The 23,511-nt window shown below is 35.0% G+C and overlaps 1 protein-coding gene across 1 annotated transcript in view; it reads left to right on the top strand.

The window, feature by feature from the left end:
* MICU3 (mitochondrial calcium uptake family, member 3) overlaps positions 1-23,511 on the top strand; it is a 75,346-nt gene that overhangs the window by 25,483 nt on the left and 26,352 nt on the right. Inside the window, exons 3-8 of the mRNA XM_010858398.1 lie at positions 607-760; positions 4,519-4,550; positions 10,410-10,488; positions 13,938-13,985; positions 17,259-17,341; positions 20,763-20,834. Coding sequence (XP_010856700.1) covers positions 607-760; positions 4,519-4,550; positions 10,410-10,488; positions 13,938-13,985; positions 17,259-17,341; positions 20,763-20,834 — 468 coding nt within the window. The remainder of the gene's footprint in view (positions 1-606; positions 761-4,518; positions 4,551-10,409; positions 10,489-13,937; positions 13,986-17,258; positions 17,342-20,762; positions 20,835-23,511) is intronic.

Here is a 23,511-nt window from a genome sequence, read left to right as displayed (position 1 = left end):
AAAAATTAAGGAAAACAAAAGAGATTCCCTTCTCCCCATACACACACACTCCTCATTCTGCTTATCTTAACTTTGGGTAGAATTCAGAGTGATCATTGGTGGTAACTCTACCCTAGTGATCTAGAGTTAGCGACTTTAGCACAAATCTAAACTCTGCTGTTAAATGGTTTCCTTAGTTGTTGCCATGAACAGCTTGTCAGGGTTTCCCTTTCTTCTTTTAGAAGATTAATAGACTACAGTAAAAAGAGTTCTAATTAAATAAGTAGGCCTATATAGAGAGTACATAGTAGGCATTCAGCAAGTGTTGGTGTTCCTTCTGAAGAAACTACTAGCTCAGAAATTTAACGTTCTCCGAGACTGAAACTAAAGAAAGAAATCACGAGTTCAAAGAGCCAGTGTAAAGTCTTCAGAATCTGAATGATATTCATAGTAGGATCTTCTGAGCGTTAATTCATTTTATTCATGTGGATATTTGTTTATGATTATGTATTTTCACCTTTTTTCTTTTGCTCTGTTAATTCCCTCTCAACGTAATTGAAGACATGTATCTTCTAGAAGGAAGTGTCGCTTCACACAGTCCAGACTTACTTGCTTTCTTAACTTCAGGTTGCTGTTGGCAGAACAGAAGTCGAAGACCTGGACCTCTATGCTACATCTCGGGAAAGGCGATTTCGTTTGTTTGCTTCTATAGAATGTGAAGGGCAGTTGTTCATGACTCCGTATGATTTTATTTTGGCTGTTACAACAGATGAGCCCAAAAGTAAGTATATTTCTCAAGTTTATCTCAACAATGTTATAACATTTTTTCTTATCTCTATTTTTTAAAATTGTGGAGCAGTGTAAGTTTTTCAGAACACCTAACCAAGTAATGTAATACTTCAAAAGATATGATGTTGTGATACTATGTATCAAAAGATACAATGACTAATACTTCTTATAAACCCCTACTGGTATCTTTTCTTTTCAGAAATTTCATTTGTTCCCTCTTTCTCAGTACATCAGACTAAACACCCACCTTATTTTTAATATTCTTGATAAAGGTTCTTATTCTGCCAAATCAGTTCTTATATCCAGCCTGGACAGAAGAACTCAGAGAACTGGCTTTGCAGTTAGACTTGGACAAGAATTCTTCCTGTGTCTTTTCTGAATATGTCATGGTTCCTACAGTGTAAATGTAGATTGATTGTTTCTCACTTTTCCATGTGTTAAGGCAGTGGTTCTCAAACTTTTTGGCATTATGTACATTCTTACAAAGTCACTTTAATGTCTGACTTAATAGAAGACATCTGGATTCTTATATCTGCCTTTGTGTTCAATTTGTTGCAGTGTTTGTTTTCAGAAAGTATCGACAAATGAACAAAATCTGCCTAACAGATATTGAAGGAGGAAAAGGGAAGGGTATTACAAAAGCCTTTTCAAATAATCATAGATATTCTTCTTTGGTATTATATCAATACTTGGCTGCTGGTAGTTTCTTAAAGTTTAGTTGCAATGTGGACTCTGACATTTTTGTCATCTGTTTTGTTAAAATCCATTGGCCTACATTGCATATTTGAATGGCTCTCTTTTCTTTACATTAATATAATTTTGTACTATCAGCTAGAAAATATTGATTCATTAAATTACATCAATCTGTCAAATATTGCCATATTTCACTGTACAATGTTTTTTAAAAAATCACATTCACTAATACCATCAGAATCTTATCAGAAAAGTCTTTGCTTGTTGGAAAGCTGTCAAATGCATGGTGTATACAAGCTTTCCAAAATTTTAATTTTCACTTGAAATCTCAGATGTTATTATTGACAACAAATATTGTCAGGTGTTTTCTTTAAGCAAGAAACTCAGATTAACATTAGTTTATTTTTTATATTTAATTAATTTATTTTTTATTTTGTATTGGGGTATAACTGATTCACAATGTTGTGATGGGGTGGATAGTAAAGGGCCTCAGCCATACATATACATGTACCCATTCTCCCCCAAACTCCCCTCCCAACCAGGCTGACATATAACATTGAACAGAGTTCCATGTGTTATACATAGGACCTTGTTGATTATCCATTTTAAATAGAACAACAGTGTGTATAGGCAACCATAAGTTCATTCCCTAAGTCTGTGAGTCTCTTTTTGTTTTGTAAGTAGTTCATTTGTATCATTTCTTTTTAGATTCCACATATAAGAGATGTCATATGTCATATGATATTTTTCCTTCTCTGTCAACATCAGTTAATTTCTAATCAGTACTTCTAAGCTGTAATTAAGAATGATAACTAAAGATCAAGATATTTGTAAAAACTTTTTTTTAAAGTATAGGGCTTTAAAAATAAATATTTACCTCTAAAAAGAAAATATGCTTCAGAGATGGAATATTAAATCATATACATACCAAAGTAGCCTATTAAAATTAGACAGACTTGTGTTTAGACCTTGGCATTTTTTATGAGCTTTGAGAACCTGAGTAAGTTATTTAGTCTTCTGTTTCTTCATTTATAAAAGTGAAAGTAACAAAGTCTTAGGAAGTTTTTTGAGGATTGAATGATATCAGTTATGTTTAGTGTAATACCAATATACAGTAGGCACTTAATACGCTTTGCTAGGTATCATTGTTATCATCATCATTATCACTTGAATTCAGAACCATTATTTTTTAAAATCCTTAATTTTATGGCAACATTAACAGGAAAATGCTATGCCATGTAAACATTTGCTTAATAATTATAATTCAAATAAATGTTAATTGAGATATACATCAGATCACTGATTATAACTTTATGTTTGAAATCAAGAAAATTTATTTTACCTACTTATATAGAACCTAAAAGGTAAATTTTCCATCTAGAGCTAAAATAAGTAATTATTTTCATGTAGCTTCAAGTACTTTTTAATTTTAAAGAATTTATTGTTTAAAAAGTTCAGACTTAAAAGTATTAAAAATATAATGAACATCAACCTATAGCCTAAGAAATAAAATATGTCCAAAAGAATGAAGTTTCTTTTTACCTTATATATGCAGTAACTTCATTTGAAATAAAGAATTTAGAAAATCAGAGAATCCTTTGAAGAACAATCTTAATGGCTCTTTAGTTTTATTTTTTAAAAAGCCAGTAATACTGAACATGATGACATATCCGGCAGAATGAATATGTCTTTTGTGAATAATTTACCCTGGAAATCTCATAAACCCTACAAAACTCAAGAGTGTCTAACTTCCTCTTCTGATAAATACCTTCTGAACATTGCATAAGAGCATATGCATGTACTTTTGTACCATTTACTTTTCTTCCTTTCTTACTGCTATATTTCAAAAGCAACAGAATAATAAAATTATTTACATTGTTATGTTCACTATGTAAATGAAGATGTCTACGCAGTGAATGTATAAAGTATTATAATTAAGGTTAAATGCTGAAGTCTACCTTATAGACCTGTGATTTTAATCACTTGATTACAGGGTTCCATATTAACTATCTTAGGTAAAGAAAGGATGTTGTTACTGCATAGAGAAGAAAACTATCTTCATAGGAATCAGTTTGCTAAATTTTAGAATATAGTTCTTCCCTCGTGATCTTAAAATGACTTATTACATTGCTTAAAAGAGAGAAAAGTACATAGCAAAAACTGCCTATCTTATAATCTTGAATTTGATATATTATTTATATTAACTATGGTTAATTACATAAAAAAACCCACATGACCATGGAGAAAAAATATTACTTGTCATTATTGTGCTGTAGCTGAAATAGTTAATATTTACTAGTTGCTAACACAGCCGTATTATAGGACTTAATCACATTCAAACCTGGAGATAATTCTTGGACAGGCATTATATATTCACAGTGTTCAAATCTGAGCAAAGAAACAGCACTGTTGACTGCACTTATTTTAATATTATAAGACTTATAGTGTTTGAGGTCTTCAGGGATGTGAGGAGAAATCAGAAAGAGAAAGTGACCTCCAGTATTTTATTCAACTGTAACATTCTTAGAGAAGAGTGGAGAACAGGCCAAGTCTTTCTAGAACATCACCTGTTCTCTCCTTCATTTCTTTTTATCTTTGCCCTGTCCTTCCCATTCACTGTAGAGAAACCCAACCTTCAAATTGTAATCAGAGATATTAATACAGCAGAGATCACGGGTAACACCTTAAAATTATAATTTCTCTATTATTTTATATTCTAAAAACATTTAATGAATATCATTATTTGTGTTTTAAGCCCATAGGATATTTAACTTGGAGTAAGTTAATTTACTTTTTAAATCTAGAAATCTCCAAAGTGAGATGATGATTATGGAAAATATGTTTTCTACTCCACTGATATTATTATGAATAGTTTATAGTACATGAGACCAATACAAAATGTATAACATACATAGGTCCACATCTTGAGGTTAAAAAAAACTTTGCCTTTTAGATATAAAAGTCAGTGTCATGAGTTATGATGTAGATGGTTACTGGATTTTTATATACATTACATGAAGTATTTATTATCCACTTTTTTATGTTTGTTTTTTATAGTTGCTAAAACATGGAAGTCACTTTCCAAGCAGGTAAGTTAAAGCTCTTGCTATACATAGGCATGCACACAATTAAATATGTGTGTGTGTGTGTGTATATATATATATATACACACACATATATATATGTTTATGATGCATACATTGTGATATGTACATGTATAAATATACATAAAGCTAAACTCAAAGGAGATTATTGGCAAATTTTGCTAAATTAAATATTAAAAATGTTGGCACACAAAAGACAGTGTCAACAATGTTAAAAGAGGTATGACGTGGGAGAATATGCTTGCAACCTATGAACAGAAAAGGCTAAGTATCTTATAATTATATAGAAGTCCTGTAAATCAACATAAAAAAGATAATAAGAAAATAATGGATGGACATAGCCAGAGAGGCCAATAAATGTATATATTCAGGGATATGCAAACCTCACCAGTAATCAGGGATATGCAAATTAAACCAATTATATGATACTGTTTTACACCCATCAAGTAGTCAGCTTCCAGAAATCTAACAATACCAGTAATTATCAAGGATAGAAAGGAGGAACCAGGTGAGAATGTAAGTTGGTATTTTCTCTTTTGAGAGAAATTTGGCAATATCTTATGCATATCAAAAATTCTACTTCTAGATATAAGAGAAACATTTGCATGCTTATACCAGGAGTCCTGAAAAAATCAGAAACGATATAAATGTCAATTAGTAGAAGATTAATAAAAGAATGTGAAGTAGGCATATGAAGGACAAATGAAGAAGAGCTAAAATGAATAATACATAAGACCTATGTTTATCAACATGAATAGGCCTAAAAACATAGGGTTGAATAAAGCAGCACATTGTAAAATAATATAAACTGATTTTTCTTAACATGCAAAGACCTTTTCAGGGCATCCATAAAGTCAAGACTGTCTTCATAATGAACGGAGAAGTTGCTTGTTCTGTTACTCTCATTCTCTCACAAGGGTACAGTGGCGTTTTCTAGAGGCTTCATGATGAGTGATGACATCATCACTCTGAGAGATAATAGAATATGTGCTTATGTATTTTTGTGTTTTAAAAATATATCATTTCTTGGGAATATATCGTTTCCCTGGTGGCACAGTGCTTAGGGTGCTTCCTTGATAGTTCAGTTGGTAAAGAATCCACCTGCAATGCAGGAGACCTGGGTTTGATCCCTGGGTCAGGAAGATTCCCTGGAGGAGGAAATGGCAACCCACTCTAATATTCTTGCCTGGGAAATCCAATGGACAGATGAGCCTGACAGGCTAAATCCATGGGGTCACAAAGAGTCGAACACGACTTAGTGACTAAACTCCCACCACCACAGTGGTTAGGACTCAGCACTTTTACTGCTGAGATCTCAGTTCAATCCCTGGTCAGGAAACTAAGATTCCACAAGCTATGGGGTGTGACCAATAAGAAAAGTATCATTTCTATTTCCACATGCATTAAATATAATTAAATATAATTCACATAAGCAATATCTCTTCTGGGTTCACAGGTTTTAAGAATATAAAAAGTTACTCAGAACTGCTCTGTAGCCATTAAAATGGAAATGAAGAATGTTTGGCAGGAAAATATGATCATGCTTACAAAACTTTACATAGAAAATTATTCAGTATTTGCAACAAGAATGACAAAAAATAAATAGATAAAGAATGAAATTAAAATGAGATTAAATAAAAATTTTAATTATGGTTAATCCCTGGATCACAATCTGTTTTTATTTTCTGCACTTCCTAATTTTCCTATAACATATATATTAAGTATTTACTTAAAAAATTGTACTCAAGAAAATTGTATAAATCCTTTAAAAGGCATCTGTCAGTTCAGTTCAGTTCAGTTGCTCAGTCGTGTCCGACTCTTTACGACTCCATGAATTGCAGCATGCCAGGCCTCCCTGTCCATCACCAACTCCCAGAGTTCACTCAGACTCACGTCCATCAAGTCGGTGATGCCATCCAGCCATCTCATCCTCTGTCGTCCCCTTCTCCTCCTGTCCCCAATCCCTCCCAGCATCAGGGTCTTTTCCAATGAGTCAACTCTTCGCATGAGATGGCCAAAGTATTGGAGTTTCAGCTTTAGCATCATTCCTTCCAAAGAACACCCAGGACTGATCTCCTTTAGAATGGACTGGTTGGATCTCCTTGCAGTCCAAGGGACTCTCAAGAGTCTTCTCCAACACCACAGTTCAAAAGCATCAATTCTTCGGCACTCAGCTTTCTTCACAGTCCAACTCTCACATCCATACATGACTACTGGAGAAACCATAGCCTTGACTAGACGGACCTTTGTTGGCAAAGTAATGTCTCTGCTTTTTAATATGCTATCTAGGTTGGTCATGGAACAACAGACTGGTTCAAATTGGAAAAAGAGTACGTCAAGGCTGTATATTGTCACCCTGTTTATTTAACTTATATGCAGAGTACATCATGAGAAACGCTGGGCTGGAAGAAGCACAAACTGGAATCCAGATGGCCGGTAGAAATATCAATAACCTCAGATATGCAGATGACACCACCCTTATGGCAGAAAGTGAAGAGGAACTAAAAAGCTTCTTGATGAAAGTGAAAGAGCAGAGTGAAAAAGTTGGCTTAAAGCTCAACATTCAGAAAACGAAGATCATGGCATCTGGTCCCATCACTTCATGGCAAATAGATGGGGAAACAGTGGAAACAGTGTCAGACTATTTTTCTGGGCTCCAAAATCACTGCAGATGGTGACTGCAGCCATGAAATTAAAAGATGCTTACTCCTTGGAAGGAAAGTTATGACCAACCTAGATAGCATATTCAAAAGCAGAGACATTACTTTGCCAACAAAGGTCTGTAATTCTAGGTAAATGAATTCAATCCAGCAAATATTTATTTAGTCCCTACTTGCAGTACTGCAATTTAATTCTGATACTCACCATCCAGAGTTAGCATCAGACCCCACAGATTTAAGGACCCAATCCCCCAAAAGATTGCCCCCATTTCAGATGCCAGCTGCTTTTCAAGGGATCCCAGACCACCCACACTTCTGACCAAGTGGCTACAAATTCAGATAGTTCCCACAACTTCCCTCAAGTTAAATAATTTGTTAGACCGACTCATAGAACTCAGAAACATTCTGTACTTCGATTTCCAATTTATAATTATCATTATAAGGGAACAAATCAAGGCCAGCCAAATGGAGAGACACACAAGGTGTAGGAGGGTTCCAAACACAGCTTCTGTGCTTTCTTCCTGAGGATCAGGGTATGGCCCCATCCTGGCACACCCATGTGTTTACAAACCTGAAAGCTCTTCTGAGCTTGGTGTCCAGAGTTTTTATTGGCGGTTTCATTGCATAGCTGCACTTGATCAAATCATTGACCACACAAATGAGTTCAATCTCCGTTTCTTCTCCTCTCTTCTTCCCTCCCCAGAGGTCAGGCTAGCTCACACCCCCAACCCTTGAGTCATGGGGTTGTTTTTGAAGGTCAGCCCCAATCCTGATTCTTCTCCTCAGCATAAACTTTGGTGTGGTCTAAGGATATGGAGTCTTTCTCCCAGAAACCAGGGACAAAAGCCAATCAAATTCTCTGTCTTCAATACTACTGCCTTTAAGAGACTAGGATAGGCACTGGGAGTGGGGAGAGAGAGTCCGAGCCTGAGCAGAAATACAAATTTTAATAAAATTTAAAAGTCCCTAAAATTGATATGAAAGAAGATCAATGTGTCAGTTGGATGATCTAGACCAGACAGAACTAAATTATTACAAAAATAAACTGCTTAGAGTGAGTAAGGATCTGGCCAGCCACTGATTAATTGTGTGATCCTGGGTAAGTTATTTATCTTAAGACACAGTAATATATGCATAATGAGAATTTTTAGAATTAAAAGAAGTGTGTATTAGGCTATTGTTAAGCACACAGAAAAAAAAGCACACAGAAGAAACTCAAATAAAAGGTAGCTCTGATTTTTTGGTCTTAAATTTTTGCTGAGTAGAAGAAATGGAGTTTAATACATGGAAAGAGTTCAAAGGGAGAAAGAGAGGTAATATCAATATAATAGAGACAGTATAAATGAAAGTGTATAAAGAATACTCAAAATACTTTTTAATCTCCTGTTTTAACAAAAATCTTTATGGATTTACTGTTGTTTAAACATTAAGCATCATTAGTCGTTGTGAATTCTGACCTCTGTGCCATTGGTATCCTAGTGAGACAGTACTCAGCATTGGTGGCATCTGTTACCTGCCGTGCGGAAATAACAGTATGAAGGAAGTGAGAGCAAGAACTCACAGATGGACTTCAGGGACTCTATAAATCCCCTAAAAATACCTCTCCTGCCTTTGGCATCCCAGAGATTCCCTGTTTGTCTGCTAACTCAGCTCAGTAATGAAAAAGATGGTTTAAAAATGTCACAGGGCTTTTTAAGGTACAACGACATTGGGAAAGGGGGGAAGATCCCTTGGAGGAGGGCACAGCAACCCACTCCAGTATTCTTGCCTGAGAATCCCATGGACAGCATTTTGATATACATGGGCTATGGTCCACAGGGTTGATTTCATATATACACATTTATAATATATATATATATGTGGTGGTGCTGGTGCCCAGTCATGTCCAACTCTTTGCAACCACATGGACTGTAGCCAGCCAGGCTCCTCTGTCCATGGGATTTTCCAGGCAAGAAAACTGGAATGTGTTGCCATTCCCTACTCCAGGGCAACTTCCCTACCCAGCAATCAAACCTGCGTCTTTTACATCTCCTGCATTGGCAGGTAGATTCATTACCACAGGCGCTACCTAGGAAGTCCTGCAGTCCCCCACAAAAGAAAAGTGGGAAAAGAGAAATAAGTGAAACAAAATTGGTAAAGTGTTAATAGCTGCTAAAGGTAGGAAGTAATTATATTATTCTCTCATAATGTCCACAACACAAAGTTTAAAAAAAAATGGTTTTGGTGTAAATTCAGTCTGTGCCTTATCTTACCAGTGATTTTTTAGGAGGTAGTTAAGGTTCTCCCCTAAAGAAAAATCTAGTCATTCCACTTAGCCTAAAGAGGTGCTGCTGCTGCTGCTAAGTCACTTCAGTTGTGTCCGACTCTGTGCGACCCCATAGACGGCAGCCCACTAGGCTCCCCCGTCCCTGGGATTCTCCAGGAAAGAACCCTGGAGTGGGTTGCCATTTCCTTCTCCAATGCATGAAAGTGAAAAGTGAAAGTGAAGTCGCTCAGTTCTGTCTTAGTGACCCCATGGACTGCAGCCTACCAGGCTCCTCTGTCCATGGGATTTTCCAGGCAAGAGTACAAGAGTGGGTCACCATTGCCTTCTCTAAGGAAGCCCTGCTGCAGCTGCTGCTGCTAAGTCACTTCAGTCGTGTCCGACTCTGTGTGACCACATAGACGGCCTCCTACCAGGCTCCTCTGTCCCTGGGATTCTCCAGGCAAGAACACTGGAGTGGGTTGCCATTTCCTTCTCCAATGCATGAAAGTGAAAAGTGAAAGGGAAGTCGCTCAGCTGTTAGCAAACTCTTAGCAAACCTCATGGACTGCAGCGTACCAGGCTCCTCTGTCCATGGGATTTTCCAGGCAAGAGTACTATATATCCCCAATTAATACATTTATCTGAAATTTTTTGTAGCTCTAATTGAATTTAATGTAGCATCTTTATCACTCATTTTTACTTTTACACTTTTGGTCATTGGGTTTTACTGTTGAATGGACCACAGAGATAGTAGTATAAATACAGCCATTATCTGAGGTCTTCTAAGCAGAGAATTTTTTTTGCATTGGCATTTAAATATTTTTCGTCTGTTTTATAAATAGTGGCTTACCTGTTTATCAGTATAATGATATATACTATGTTATATATTATGTTATATATGTGTTATGTTAATCAGTATAATGATACTTTATGTAACAGGAATTAAATCAAATGCTATCAGAAACACCACCAGTTTGGAAAGGATCATCAAAGCTATTTCGAAATCTTAAAGAAAAAGGTAAGTTAACTTTAGTATTTATGTATTTTAGTACTGACACTGTATTGCTTATACTATTTATACATGTATATTTTCCTCATGCTTAAATAATTTTACAGTTATATATGTGTCTGTGTACAGAGAGAAAAAAACTAAAAAGAAAAATACCAAAATATTAATAATGAATGTTTCTTGATAGTGAGGTTAAGGTTACTTTATTTATGATACATTATTCATATCTTCCAACAAAGTGAACTTTAACAGTTTAAAAAAACCCTTTTTTAACCATATTGAGAAGTATTATATCTACCTACAGAAAGCATTGTTCAGAAATACTGATTTCCAAATCTATTTTTTCTTCTTTCCGTTTACTTCCAGGGGATTACAGATTTTCTTAAATTTAATCAGTATGAAAAGCTTATTGGATATATCTTTTGGCTGTACAATTTGAGCATTTTTTAAAGACAAAACTCACTGCAAAATCCAATTGTTTCAACTTACTGTATTACCCACATCTATATAACTCATTAATTCATGTATGTCCTTGCAATCAAATTATATAGCTGTTATTGCAATTTTCTTTTACAGTGTACTTTTTATAAATATTTATAGTAGAAACTAATCAATATAATTTCTTTTAATCTTAGCAAGGAATGTTTCTTAGAAATACATATTTTTATATTCAAATACAAGAATATACAAAATAAAAATATAAAGCAATTATATAAACTTACCTTTTTCTTTTCTATCACTTTTAACCAATACTGGTTTGAAAATAATATATTTAACATGAAGATAAATACTTTAAAAGAGTAATTATAAATCATATATGTTTATCTAAGTAGAATTAGAAATTCAAATTGCTTGTACCTAGATCTCATGGACTCTGGATGGAGGAGACACCTTATCTTTAATTGTAGGCTTTTCATAACTAGGGTTTATACATCTTTGTGAAGTCTGGGCTACGATATCTTTAAAGTTCTTAGAAATTTTTTTCTGGAAGTTGTGTTAAAGATTGCCATTCAAATCTTAGAGTGGAATGATAGGATCAAGAGAGTTCAAAGCTCAGAAGAATGGGGTAAATTGGTGAATGTAAAAAGTATTTCCTTGATACCTCTCATGGGAAAATAAAATTGGATCAAATACAATCTAAGAAAGATAAATGGATGGAAGAAGGAAATTCTTTTTAGTTAAAGGGAGGCTTAAATCTGGAAGCTATAGGTTTAGGCAAGTCCTAATCCTACTTAAGTTGTGTGCAGATTTGTATATTTTTTTCAGGGAAGGTAATGTATTCAATGCTATCCAATAGAACTGTCTACAGTGGCTGGAATGTCCATATCCCTAGAGTCCATAGCCTTGAGTCAGTTGTGGCTATGAAGAACCTGAAATGGGGCTACTGTATCTGAGGAATTGAATTTTAAATTTTATTTACTTTTAATTATTTCTAAATTTAAGTAACCCTGTGTGGTCAGTGGCTACCCTGTAGAACAGTGCAGATCTATGTCATAGTGATGGGATTATCAAGGTAATCCATGTACCCAAGTTTTAGAACCATTGGGTTAGGTAAAGTAAAGAGTTATAGTCTTGTTTTTTAATAAAGAGATTAGGTGGAAGAGGAATCTTTAAGTTTTTAGAGCTGTTGAAGACTAACTTACAAAGAATTCTATCAGCTTAAAATACAACCCAGCAAGAAAATGTTAGTTTTACAAAATTTAATTGGTATGTAACATTTATGGAAACATGAATTACACAGACTTAGTTATAATAGCCAGCTGTAATGTATCAGGATATAGGAACTAAACACTGTGGTGCTTTTAAAGGAACTTCCCTTAGAATTTTTTAAATTGAACTTTTAAAGGAAACCTAGTTGGCATCTTTCTTATCCTCTTTTTCTAAAGATCACAAGTTTACTATATGCTTAGCATTTACTGTTATTTTATTTTTGACTCTGGGTGACCTTAAAACAAATTGAAAGATTAGTCTATGATTCTCCATTTTTGTAATTAAAAGCATGAATCTACAGTTCATGTTTAGTAGTATTTTCTCTTCTCCTTGACCATTTTTATTAAATTTTATCATGAGCTTCTCACTTTGTTTTTCTCTGCTGTGGATGACACCACCTCAAAAACTCCTTACTTCCAACAAGTGTCTACTGTAGTACTCATGATCAAGATACCTACTGTTAAGTAATCCTTCACTGAGGGGACTCTTGTGTTGATTATCAATTAAAAGATGTACAGCAGGCATTGAACTTCTTTTCACTAACCGGCATCTCTTGTGTATTCCCCCACATCATTTAGAACAACAGTCGATGAGACTGGATTGTGGAGCTACAGAGCCCATTTCCAATTCTTTTTTTTTTTTTTTGAGGGATCCCTATGGAATCTAGGTATTGTATCTTTATACACATTGACCATTCCAGAATCTTTCTCCCATAACATTCATGGCAATCAACCAGAACTATGTCTATAGGTCACAATATTCTAGTATAAACAAAAGACGGGAATGCTTTCAGGCCTCCTAGCTCAGTGCCTTCACCTCTCCTGACAGACCGCCTGACAGTGCCTCCTCTTCTCTTTGTTCTGTAACAAAGAGGATAGCCTCAAAGAGCATCAGGTAAAGTGGAGTTTTAAGGTTCACGATCTGATCATTTTTATACTGTTTTACCAAACATGAGAACTGTCTCATATCTGGATAAGTATTATTGCCTTATTCCTGATTTTAATTTTCTCAGGATCTGCTTGGAAAATCAATTAAGCCATTAATTCTAGTTTTGGGTGTTATCATTCAAAAGCAAGAATTTGAGTAACAGAATGTATATTTTTATTTACTTAACAAACTCCTTTTAAAGTTTATAATTATGAGATTACAGAGAACTCAGGATGCAATATGCAGAAAGTGTAAGCCATTTAATTAAAATTAAAATTTCTTAGACTTAATAGAAGCATGAAATGTGTCAAGAATAATGAATGATAACTTAAAGGCAGAAAAGTAATAGCTATAGAGTTGTGTTTTTTGAATGCAATACAGCAGTCAAATCTCTAAGCAAGAATATCTAAATGTTTTATTCAAGGAGGTCTAAGATGTCATTAAGCACTTCACAGAGTTAACCATTTTCAACCTTCTAATCTTTAATTAGATTCATATATTGAAAGCTCTAGCAACACGTTTAAAATTTACAGCTATATGTAAATATTATTAATAATTTTGCTTTTGTGTCAATATATCTGGAAGCATTAATGTGAATTTTGTTTCTAAGAGGGCATATGAAACAAAGTAAAATTTATTTCTTCTTTTGCTCTGATCTTATGGTAATAGTTTGGTCTCATTTAAAACAATATTTAGCATCTTCTTTAAAGTCTGAATTTTTTGTAACTATTATTTACAGCTATTATAAGAATAATATTTTACTTGATAAATATGAAAGAAATATTTTATATACAGCATAACTAATACTATTTTTCTTCTAGGTGTGATTTCTTACACAGAGTATCTTTTTCTTTTATGTATTTTAACAAGTAAGTGTACTCCTTAAATCTACTTCTGATGCAGTTTTCTTTCTCAAGCATAACCTTGGGAAATAAATCTTTTTTTAGAGTCTCATACTTTGAAAATCAGTTTAGTTCTATCCACGCTGTCTTGCAAAATTCATGTCTAAATGCCAGTGGAAAATGCTAAGAATAGTATTGTAAAGTGTCAAAACCATAAATATGATTACGGCTTATGGTATAGTAATAAAATGCTCATAAATTAAGAATTTAATATCCTACGTCAATCCTTGTGGTTTAATCTATGTGGGAGCCTAAAGGTAAGGACGGGTAATAATTTGTAAATTTTCTGCTACATTCATTCAAATCACATTTTCTGCAAGATTAGTGTGAAAGAATGAGTCTTTTAACTACTGAGTCTATCAGGAGACCCATCATACATCCTCCACCAGCTTCATTGTTTTGTTCTTTTCATATGCAGCAATTCTTTTGAAATATATGAAGAGTTTACTAAAGTGTTCAGTTAAGTTTCATTGCATTTAATGGGGGAACTTACACCCTGTAGTTCACTGTGCTCCAACCATCTATCTGACATTTTAAATCCCTGAAGTCTCATTTGTACTTTCTGTTCCTGCTACCATCAATGCTTTTCCTCAAGATCCTCCGAATAATAAAAATAATTCAGGTTTTCTTTGAAACATGAAAGCTTAGGGAAGCCCTACTTAACCACTCTCCTTAATATAGCTCCCTCTTCTACCTCTCCCTTTTTCTCCCTGTCCAGTGTTGTATTTTCTTCATAGCATGGAAACTACTTGAAAGTATTTGTTTATTGGTTTACATGTTTTTGTCTGTGTGGGTCCACAATAGCAAAGATTTTATCTTTTTTGTTCATTTCTGTATTAAGAACAGTGTCAGGTGCATGGTAGCCTCTCAGAAACTAACTGGCAAATGAACACAAGAAAGTGACTATTGGAATTTCCAATTGTGGATATTTATGGAGATGTGTTGGAAAAAAGAACGTCAATAAAACTGCATCATTAGAAACCAGTCTTAAAATTCCTGTACTTCTATGATTGGAAGATAACACAGCCACTGTTTTATTCTGAATTTAGTGATGGATAATGTTATGTTGGAGTTCTGTCACCGGAAGTTTGGGAAATGTGTTGTTTATGTGTGCACACATGTGTGTTTCAAAAATTACTGCCTTTTTTTTTTTTCTTGCTTTTTTTATCCTGGCTCAAAATCATTTAAAATGACTGAAGAAAAGTAAGTATTGTGCAGTTAATTATAATACTGCCTGAGGACGTTCCAGACTGGAAAGCCATGGATTTTGAGTCCAGTCAAGGATGAATGCCACCATGGAAATTAGAGGAGTGGGTGCCAAGGAGTATCTCAGAGACTTGTTCCAAAGTTATCTTGTTAGCTAGAACAACTTTGGATGCAAAATTAGAAGTTATAAGTCTCTGAACCAGCATAGTGGTAGGTACAAGTAAAACAAAACTGGTGAGGAAAACCACATATTGAGTTTGGACAGGATTGGTTTTAGCATGTTAGAAAAAATCCCATATAGTGGTTTTTGCTTGCTACAGAAAAGTTAGGATATTTGAGTGCTGTGACTCTTAACACACACACACACACACACAAAACCAAAAAACATTATGGGTGTTATTTAATTATAATTTTTCAATTTAAACTCTTTTTCTAAGATGAGTTCTGAATTCCAAATGAAGTCACAGCACTCAAAGACCCTAACTTTTCTGTAATTATGGGTGTTGGTTGGGTCTTCCCTGGTAGCTCAGTGGGTAAAGAATCGGCTTGCAATGCAGGAGACCCCCGTTCAATTCCTAGGTCGGGCAGATCCTTTGGAAAAGGGATAGGCTACCCAATCCAGTATTCTTGGGCTTTCCTGGTGGGTCAGATGGTAAAGAATCTGCCTGCAATGTGAGAGATCTGGGTTTGATGCCTGGGTTGGGAAGATCCCTGCTGTGGGAGGGCATGGCAACCCACTCCCGTATTCTTGCCTGGAGAATCTCTATGGGCAGAGGAGCCTGGCGGGTTATAGTCCATGGGGTCGAAAAGAGTCGGACACAACTGAATGACTAAGCACACAGGAAGTGAGCTAGATAATCCATGTTAGCTGTCTATAGTTTCCAACCTCCCCCACCCCGACCTTTACTTTTTATTACTTTGACTTTATTTTCCCTTCCAAACAATGCTTGTGAGGACTTCTTTCTGTGTGTATCTTCAAGATCTTTTTAAAGCTTAAACCTTGGTCATTGGAGATGGTGTAACTTTTTATTTCTTCCTCAAGTGAGTGAGAATGAAAGTAAGTTTAGATTCCTAAAATACATGCAAAAAATGAACTTGCATAAAAGGCTTTCATTTCCATTATTTTCAGAGACAGCTATTACTGGTTAAGAAAGCAAGTCTATGTGCTTCGCTTTGCTGGGTTCACAATTTCAAAACACGTAGTGGCAAATGTACCTGTGGGAGGTCCCTTTTTAAACTTTTTGCCAGTCATCTCAAAACAGGTCAAATGTTTTGAAAAAGGCATGTACACTGAGATCTGCTTTGAAGGATGCGTTCAAGTTTTCTTCTGTCCAAGCATTCTTCTTTTTGCTTTAGAAGTGGAAGGAGAAGAGGTATTGAATCTTATTATAATTTTCATACAATTACAGCAGTTCATAGTGTATGAAAGTCTTTCTCAGAAAAGCAGTTTTTCCTTGTATTTGGGGGAAATAAGGAATTAATTATTCAAGTCCTTTTTATTTTATATTTCTGTATTTGAAGCCTCTGGAAGTTCAACCCCAAGTATGTAATCTCTCATGCCTGACTTTTTTTTGTGTGGGTCATTCTGTTATAATTTCCCCAGGATTTTAGGCTGGTCCATTGTGTTGTATTTTTTTTTTCTTCTGCTCTAACTAGCTGACATATTAAAAATATTTCAAATGTACTGAGATGATATTTTCTTTTCAAACAAACTGACAGACTTTGGAAAAGAAAGAATATTTATTTTTGGAAGGAAGGTAATCAGATTTTACTGTTAATGATATGCAGCAAGTATCACACAAGTAGATTTCAAGTGTATTATCAACTGTGTTACTAAGTGTGCTAATATATGAAGCAGAAGTATATATACTTACCTATAGCTTTTATTATAGTTAACTAATAGTAACATGTTGCTTTTAATTTCTTGGTTAAAGCATTTCTGCACAGAATATGAGTTGTTTACAACTAATGTGGATTTTGAACTTTGAAAACATTTTTCCATTTCACAAATACTTTCCTGTTTTTGTCTGGCAGAGCCACATGCAGGTTTTAGAATAGCTTTCAACATGTTTGACACAGATGGCAATGAGATGGTGGATAAAAAGGAGTTTTTGGTGGTATGTATATTATTGGTTACATTTTATCAATACATATATTGCTTACTTATATTTTTTGTTTTTGCATTATTTAGAATACCGCTGTAGAAAAAGGGCTCCGCTGGTGGCTCAAACAGTAAAGAATCCACCTGCAATGCCAGAGACTTGGGTCTGATCCCTGGGTTGGGAAGATCCTCTGGAGGAGGGCAACCCACTCCAGTATTCTTGCCTAGAGAATCCCCATGGACAGAGGAGCCTGGCAGGCTACAGTTCATGGGGTCGCAAAGAGTCAGACACGACTGAGTGACTAAGCACAGCACATTGTTGAAAAAAGAGTAAAAGTATTATGCTTTTACCTTAATACAGTATATTATACTCATGTACTTTATTTTGAATTATTTTTACACTATATAAATCTATTCAGTGTATAAAGATGATTATAGGGCTTCTGAGGTGGCTCAGTGATAAAGAATCCACCTGTCAGTGCAGGAGACACAGGTTTGATTCCTGGGTGGGAAGATCCCCTGGAGAAGAAAATGGCAACTCACTGTGGTATTCTTGCCTGAAAAATCCCATGGACAGAGGAACCTAGTGGTTACAGTCCATAGGATCTCAAGAGAGTCATCCATGATTTAGTGACTGAGCACACACACACATGAAGATGATTATAATTGTTTACACACATTCTGGAGGTTTGAAATGTATATTTTCCACGGAGTGAGAGACAGGCAATCCTGGGCTGTTACACACGCCCAGACCCTGTCATATCAGCCACCCAGCCATAGGCAGCTCGTTGCCTGCCTGTGGAAACTTCCCTTCCTTTTCTTTAAAGGATTTACAATATTTTTTTTCTCTTCCACTCGTTCCTGCCTTGTATTCCAGTCTTAGCCCATTCTCCCATTGCCTTCCCTTGTCTTTGACCAAGGGCTGATAAGTTGTTCTTGGTATTTGTCTTTCAGGCTTTCTTACCTGACTGGTCCCATGTTGGTGCTGGTCTGGCAGCATCATCAGCTACTCACTCATCTTAACCACCCTCTCCTTCTGGAATTTCTCTCTTTTTACCCATGTATCCTGTATCTATGTCTGTGGCAAAATGCCTTTTCTGATTTTCTCCAAAACAGAGATTAACATTGGTTTACTCCTCCCAGTAACAAGGTCTAGCTTTAGCCTTTTTGTGCAACTCAATATTTACCTCTACTCTCTTAGCAAAAAGAGAAGCAGAAAATAACATAAATAGCCATTTCATTTTCTGTTTTTCCTTTGTAACAAGCCAATAAAAATCCCTTGGAAAACCTCTTAGATAGCTTAGTATTTTCTTCAGAGGCTGGAGCACAGAAGAGAAATTATGAAATCATTCTTTCCCATGGTAGGAAAGAGGCGAGAGGGAAATCCTCACCAGAACAAATTAGCAGCTGCTCAAAAGGAAGCAGGGAACTAATTACTGGGATCTGTCAAAAGGCTTCTGTGTAGCCCTTGGCCAAGTACAGCCCCTGAGCAAGTCTGGGGAGCTGGGCCCACAAAGGATCCCTTACTGTAGTGCTGCTCACGATGGTGCGGAGGTGGGGAGTTTCGTTGCAGTAGAGAGATGTTGCTAACATCCTAAGATGGGCAGACTTAGTTCACTAGAGCTCTGTCATGATAGTGTTCAGCTGTACTTTAGGACTTTAAGAATGGGCCTTGTAATTGAAACAGCCTTCAACAGACTTTCTATGGAAACACGGCCAAGTTCCACCCCACTGTCTTAAAGGTTCCCTTTTGGAACTCAGTGCATTGGAAGCTGCCTGTGTAGATGTGTGTGTGTGGGATTCCTGTCTGTCTGTGGAGGTGGGAGGTAAAACATTCTTGTAGAATTTCAGTTTGTTTCTACTCTACACTCTTAAAAAAGTTGCTCTTCCTTTAAAGCAATGGTCTACTCTGCAGTGGCCATACTGTTTTATTGTTTGTTGTTGTTTGTAAATGGCTAAGGGCTTCCAAGGTGGTGCTAGTGGTAAAGAACCCACCTGCCAGTGCAGGAGATGTAAGAGACTAGGGTTCAATCCTGGGTTGGTGAGATCCCCTGCAGGAGGAAATGGCAACCCACTCCAGTATTCTTGCCTGGAGAATCCCATGGATAGAGGAGTCTGGCAGGTTGCAGTCCATAGCATCGCACAGAGTTGCACATGACTGAAGTGACTTAGCACGCACGCACATCAACAGCTAGGAGTTCCTAAAAGCAGAGGTGGAGTTGGGCAGAGTTACTTGTAGACTTGTAAAATAGATTTATAAAATCTATGATCCTCCTGCCTGTTTATAAAGCGAGTATTAATAATGCTTGCTAAAAAGAAAAACTTTTCATTAAGATAAAGTATGGAATATATGTGTTAATAAAATAATTTACTGTTTATACTGTAGTTTTAAATTGTTATTATATATCTTGGGAGAGAATACATTTTGAATTTCAGCTCTAGCCATACTAAGTGAAGTAAAAGAATTGAGATAGTGGTTCAAATTACACAGACAAGAACAGGGACCTCACCAGAAAACTGAGATAAAGATAAAATTAAGCTTCCATGTGTAAAAGAAGATTTTAAACAGGAAATAATGCCATGTATAACAGAGTATGTGTGCTCAGTTGCTGTGTCTGACTCTTTTCTGACCCCATGGACTGTAGCCCACCAGGCTCCTCTGTTCATGAAATTTCCCAGGCAGGAATACTGGAACAGGCAATGTGCTTATGCTAAGTAATTACTTGTAATGTCTACTCTGCACAACATTATTTGTATAAGACCTATCAATTATATCTCAGTAAAGCTAGAGGAAAAAAATATCTCAGTAAAGCTAGAGGAAAAAAATATATCTCAGTAAAGCTAGAGGAAAAAATATATCTCAGTAAAGCTAGAGGAAAAAATATATTGCTTTAAGGTAAGAAATTATTCATATTCCCCATATAGAAAACAAGCCTTAAATGATTAGAGTAACTTGCTCAAAAGGTTAGACATGCAGAGCCCATGTTCCTACCATTACCTGAAAGAGACCTTAGAGGTCATTCAGTCCATCTTCAGTTCATGTATGAGCAAATTGGAGCCCAGTGAGGACCTGTCCCCCATCCATGACAGAAGATGGGCTCAAGCCTAGACCCCTGACTTCTGGTCCAGTGTCCTTTATTCCTCAGTAGGCTTCATCTCTTTTTATGTATATGCCACAGGCTCCATGTCTTTGTGTCTTAGCAATAAAGTTAAACTGTAGGAGATACTATCATAAAGTAAAACTATATGCTGGACCTAAAACTTTTTCTTAGGAAAAAAACTGGTATCAGAAAATGTATTCATACTAGTTTTAATGTTCTTGGTGTATATGAAGCTAATTATTTTCTTTGTTCTTAGAATATATCTTGCATGGGGTATTAGATAGGTTCCCAGAAACTCTTATCAGGTGTTTGATTTTTGATTGGTTTTCTTTTCAGCTTCAAGAAATATTCAGGAAAAAAAATGAAAAGAGAGAAACTAAAGGAGATGAAGAAAAGCGTGCAATGCTGGTAAGAATAATTTATAATGGTTTCAGGTGGGTTTTCTAGGTAAGAATTATTTTATTCATGTTGAGAAATAGCAATTAAAGCCTGTAACTTTGGATCTGTCTGTTTCTTGAAAACTTTCTAAAGTTCTTATGTAGAAAAACTTCAGTATTTATATGCTTTGATATCAATATTTATATCAGGTATTGATATTAAACATGTGTATCCATAACCATGTTCATTAAATCATTTTCATCCATATTGTTGTTATCCATGAGATTTGAAGGGTATATCATATAATAGGTTAATACAGATCATTATGCATATAAAAATTTAAAGGTGAATTGCAAAGATTTAATTATACATGTGAGTAAATTTAGTGGTACTATAATAATATGAATGTTGAAGCAAAAACAAGGAAATAATATGTTTCTTTGCATTCATAGAAAGATGTATTACAGATTCTTCTTCTGGGAAGAGTAATGTTTCATTTTACTTTGAAGGTAGAGTTAAGCAACATTTCCCTCCATTTTCCTTCTAGTTTTCTTTTTGCTTGTCCCAAGTAAATATTTCAGCCTGACAACATCCTAGGTTCACTTAATAAAAATAACAGACAGGTACTAAGACTTTAGTATGAGGCATTATATTAGACGCTTTGCATGCATTTTCTCTTTTAATCTACCAAACAGTTCTGTTATTATCTATAGTTATAGATGAGAAAACTGACACTTGGAAAGGTTAGTATCTTGTCCAAAATTCCCTATTAAATGCCAAAGCCAAGATTTGAACCCATGGCTGGCCAACTCCAAAACCTATACTTTTACCCACTGTATCATATTTCTTCCTCTGGTACTTAGATAGTAGAAACATGGTGAATTTTGTTAGTATGTAATTGATAATTGTTCCATTTGCAAATTAGTGGCCCTGTGAAATAGTTTAATTGGTTTATCTGGAAATCAAATAATTAACTTCAAAGAGTTGCAACACTTTTTATTTTTTTCACTGTTACAAGCATATATATTAGGTTTTTTTAAACATGGGTTATCTGTAGCAGATGGGTGTCATTTTCATCCCAGTAGATTTACAAAGTGTGTATTTATATTAATAAAAGCAGATTATCAGGATTATGAATGTGTATTATTTCTCAGAATATTTGACTATGGTATATTTATCAGTATTTTTTTAACCTCCCCAATAGATTAAATTATGGAAGACACTTGTAGAAGACACTCTCTACTGATAATATACTAAAAGAGTAAACAATTATTTTAACTTTCATGGATTGCCAATGATTGACTGGATAGGCAAGTTGTTGATAAAATATCATTTAGGAGGTTGAATTATGTTAATAAATCTTTTGGTATACCTCAGTGATAAAGTAGATAGTGTTTCAATGAATACACACTTAATTGTTTGTTTATTTATACTAATTCCAGAAAAGACTTATGGATCTTCCAGTAAAGTAACAATCCTATTCTAATCAGTAACCTTTACTAAAATACCTAAGTGAGTAACAAAGGGAGAGAGGAAAGGGAATAATAATAGCAGTCAACCCACATTGGGAAAAGCTACCATGTCAGCACAAAAGCTTCATTGCATCCCAGGTGAAGTAAATTTAATACCAATGATATAATGCAAATAAGTTCATAACAGTAATACGGTAAAACTTTATTAACTTGGATTATTTAGGGAAAGTCTATCTGAATTATGAAGTCTAAATTATATCAGTATACCCTAAATTGTGTTATTTTATATGAACGTACGTAGATCAGTGAAACATTATCTAGCAAATACATGGGGAAGGAGACTTAAAGAACAGATAAAAATAACTTTTAAGTATTCTATCACTTACTTATATGGAAATGAATGTTGCTAAAGACACTGATCTCCATAGGTATCCCAGAGGTGTTTATCTTACAGTTCAATTAATGCTCCTGGAATCTCACTTATAGAATTTAGCTATCCAAACTATTTCTTAAAACAATCCAGAAATAATCTTTAGTGCAGCTTCTGAACTAAGCAACACTCTAGGACAATACAGTGCTCTTCAAATATTTTTATTGTGTTTTACAATAATAGTAATAATTAGTGGTAACATTGTTAATAGCTGTCACATTTTAACAATGTGAACTGTCGCATTTTAAACAATGCATATCTGAACTGATGAGATTTTTGAGTTTTGAAACAACTGAAATTTAGCTTATGGTGAAAATATATAGATTATGTTAGACATTGTAGGAGTCAGATTTTTCAAGTTTTGACTATTAGCTCTGCCATTCATTACCTCTGTGACCTTGAACTAGGTCCTTAAATTTTTCTGTGCCTCAGTTTCTTCATTTGTACAAGAATAGGAGTAATGAGCACATATGATGATTATGGGGGTTAAATGAGTTAAACTGTGTATCCACTTAACAGGGTTTGAAATATAATAAATACTCAAAAAGATTAGCTAATTGTGAAACATGAAATTCTCTTTTAATTAGTAGAATATTTTAAACTGAATAGTACATCCCCAAATCAAATTAGGGAAGACTAAATTTTAAAATATTTACATATCAAAATGAACTCCTTCAGAAGAGAGAAATGAGCATAATATTTCTTGGGACACTTACTATGTGCTAAGGTCTGTACTATCTCCATTATACATGTTACTCTCATTTAGTCCTCATTACATTTCTCTCAGGTAAGTCTTCACACCTTT

The sequence above is a fragment of the Bison bison genome, unplaced genomic scaffold (assembly GCF_000754665.1).
Source record: "Bison bison bison isolate TAMUID 2011002044 unplaced genomic scaffold, Bison_UMD1.0 scf7180017864386, whole genome shotgun sequence".
NCBI lineage: Eukaryota > Metazoa > Chordata > Mammalia > Artiodactyla > Bovidae > Bison > Bison bison.
Note: the sequence above shows the minus strand (reverse complement) of the source record. Positions and strands in the feature narration are given on the sequence as shown.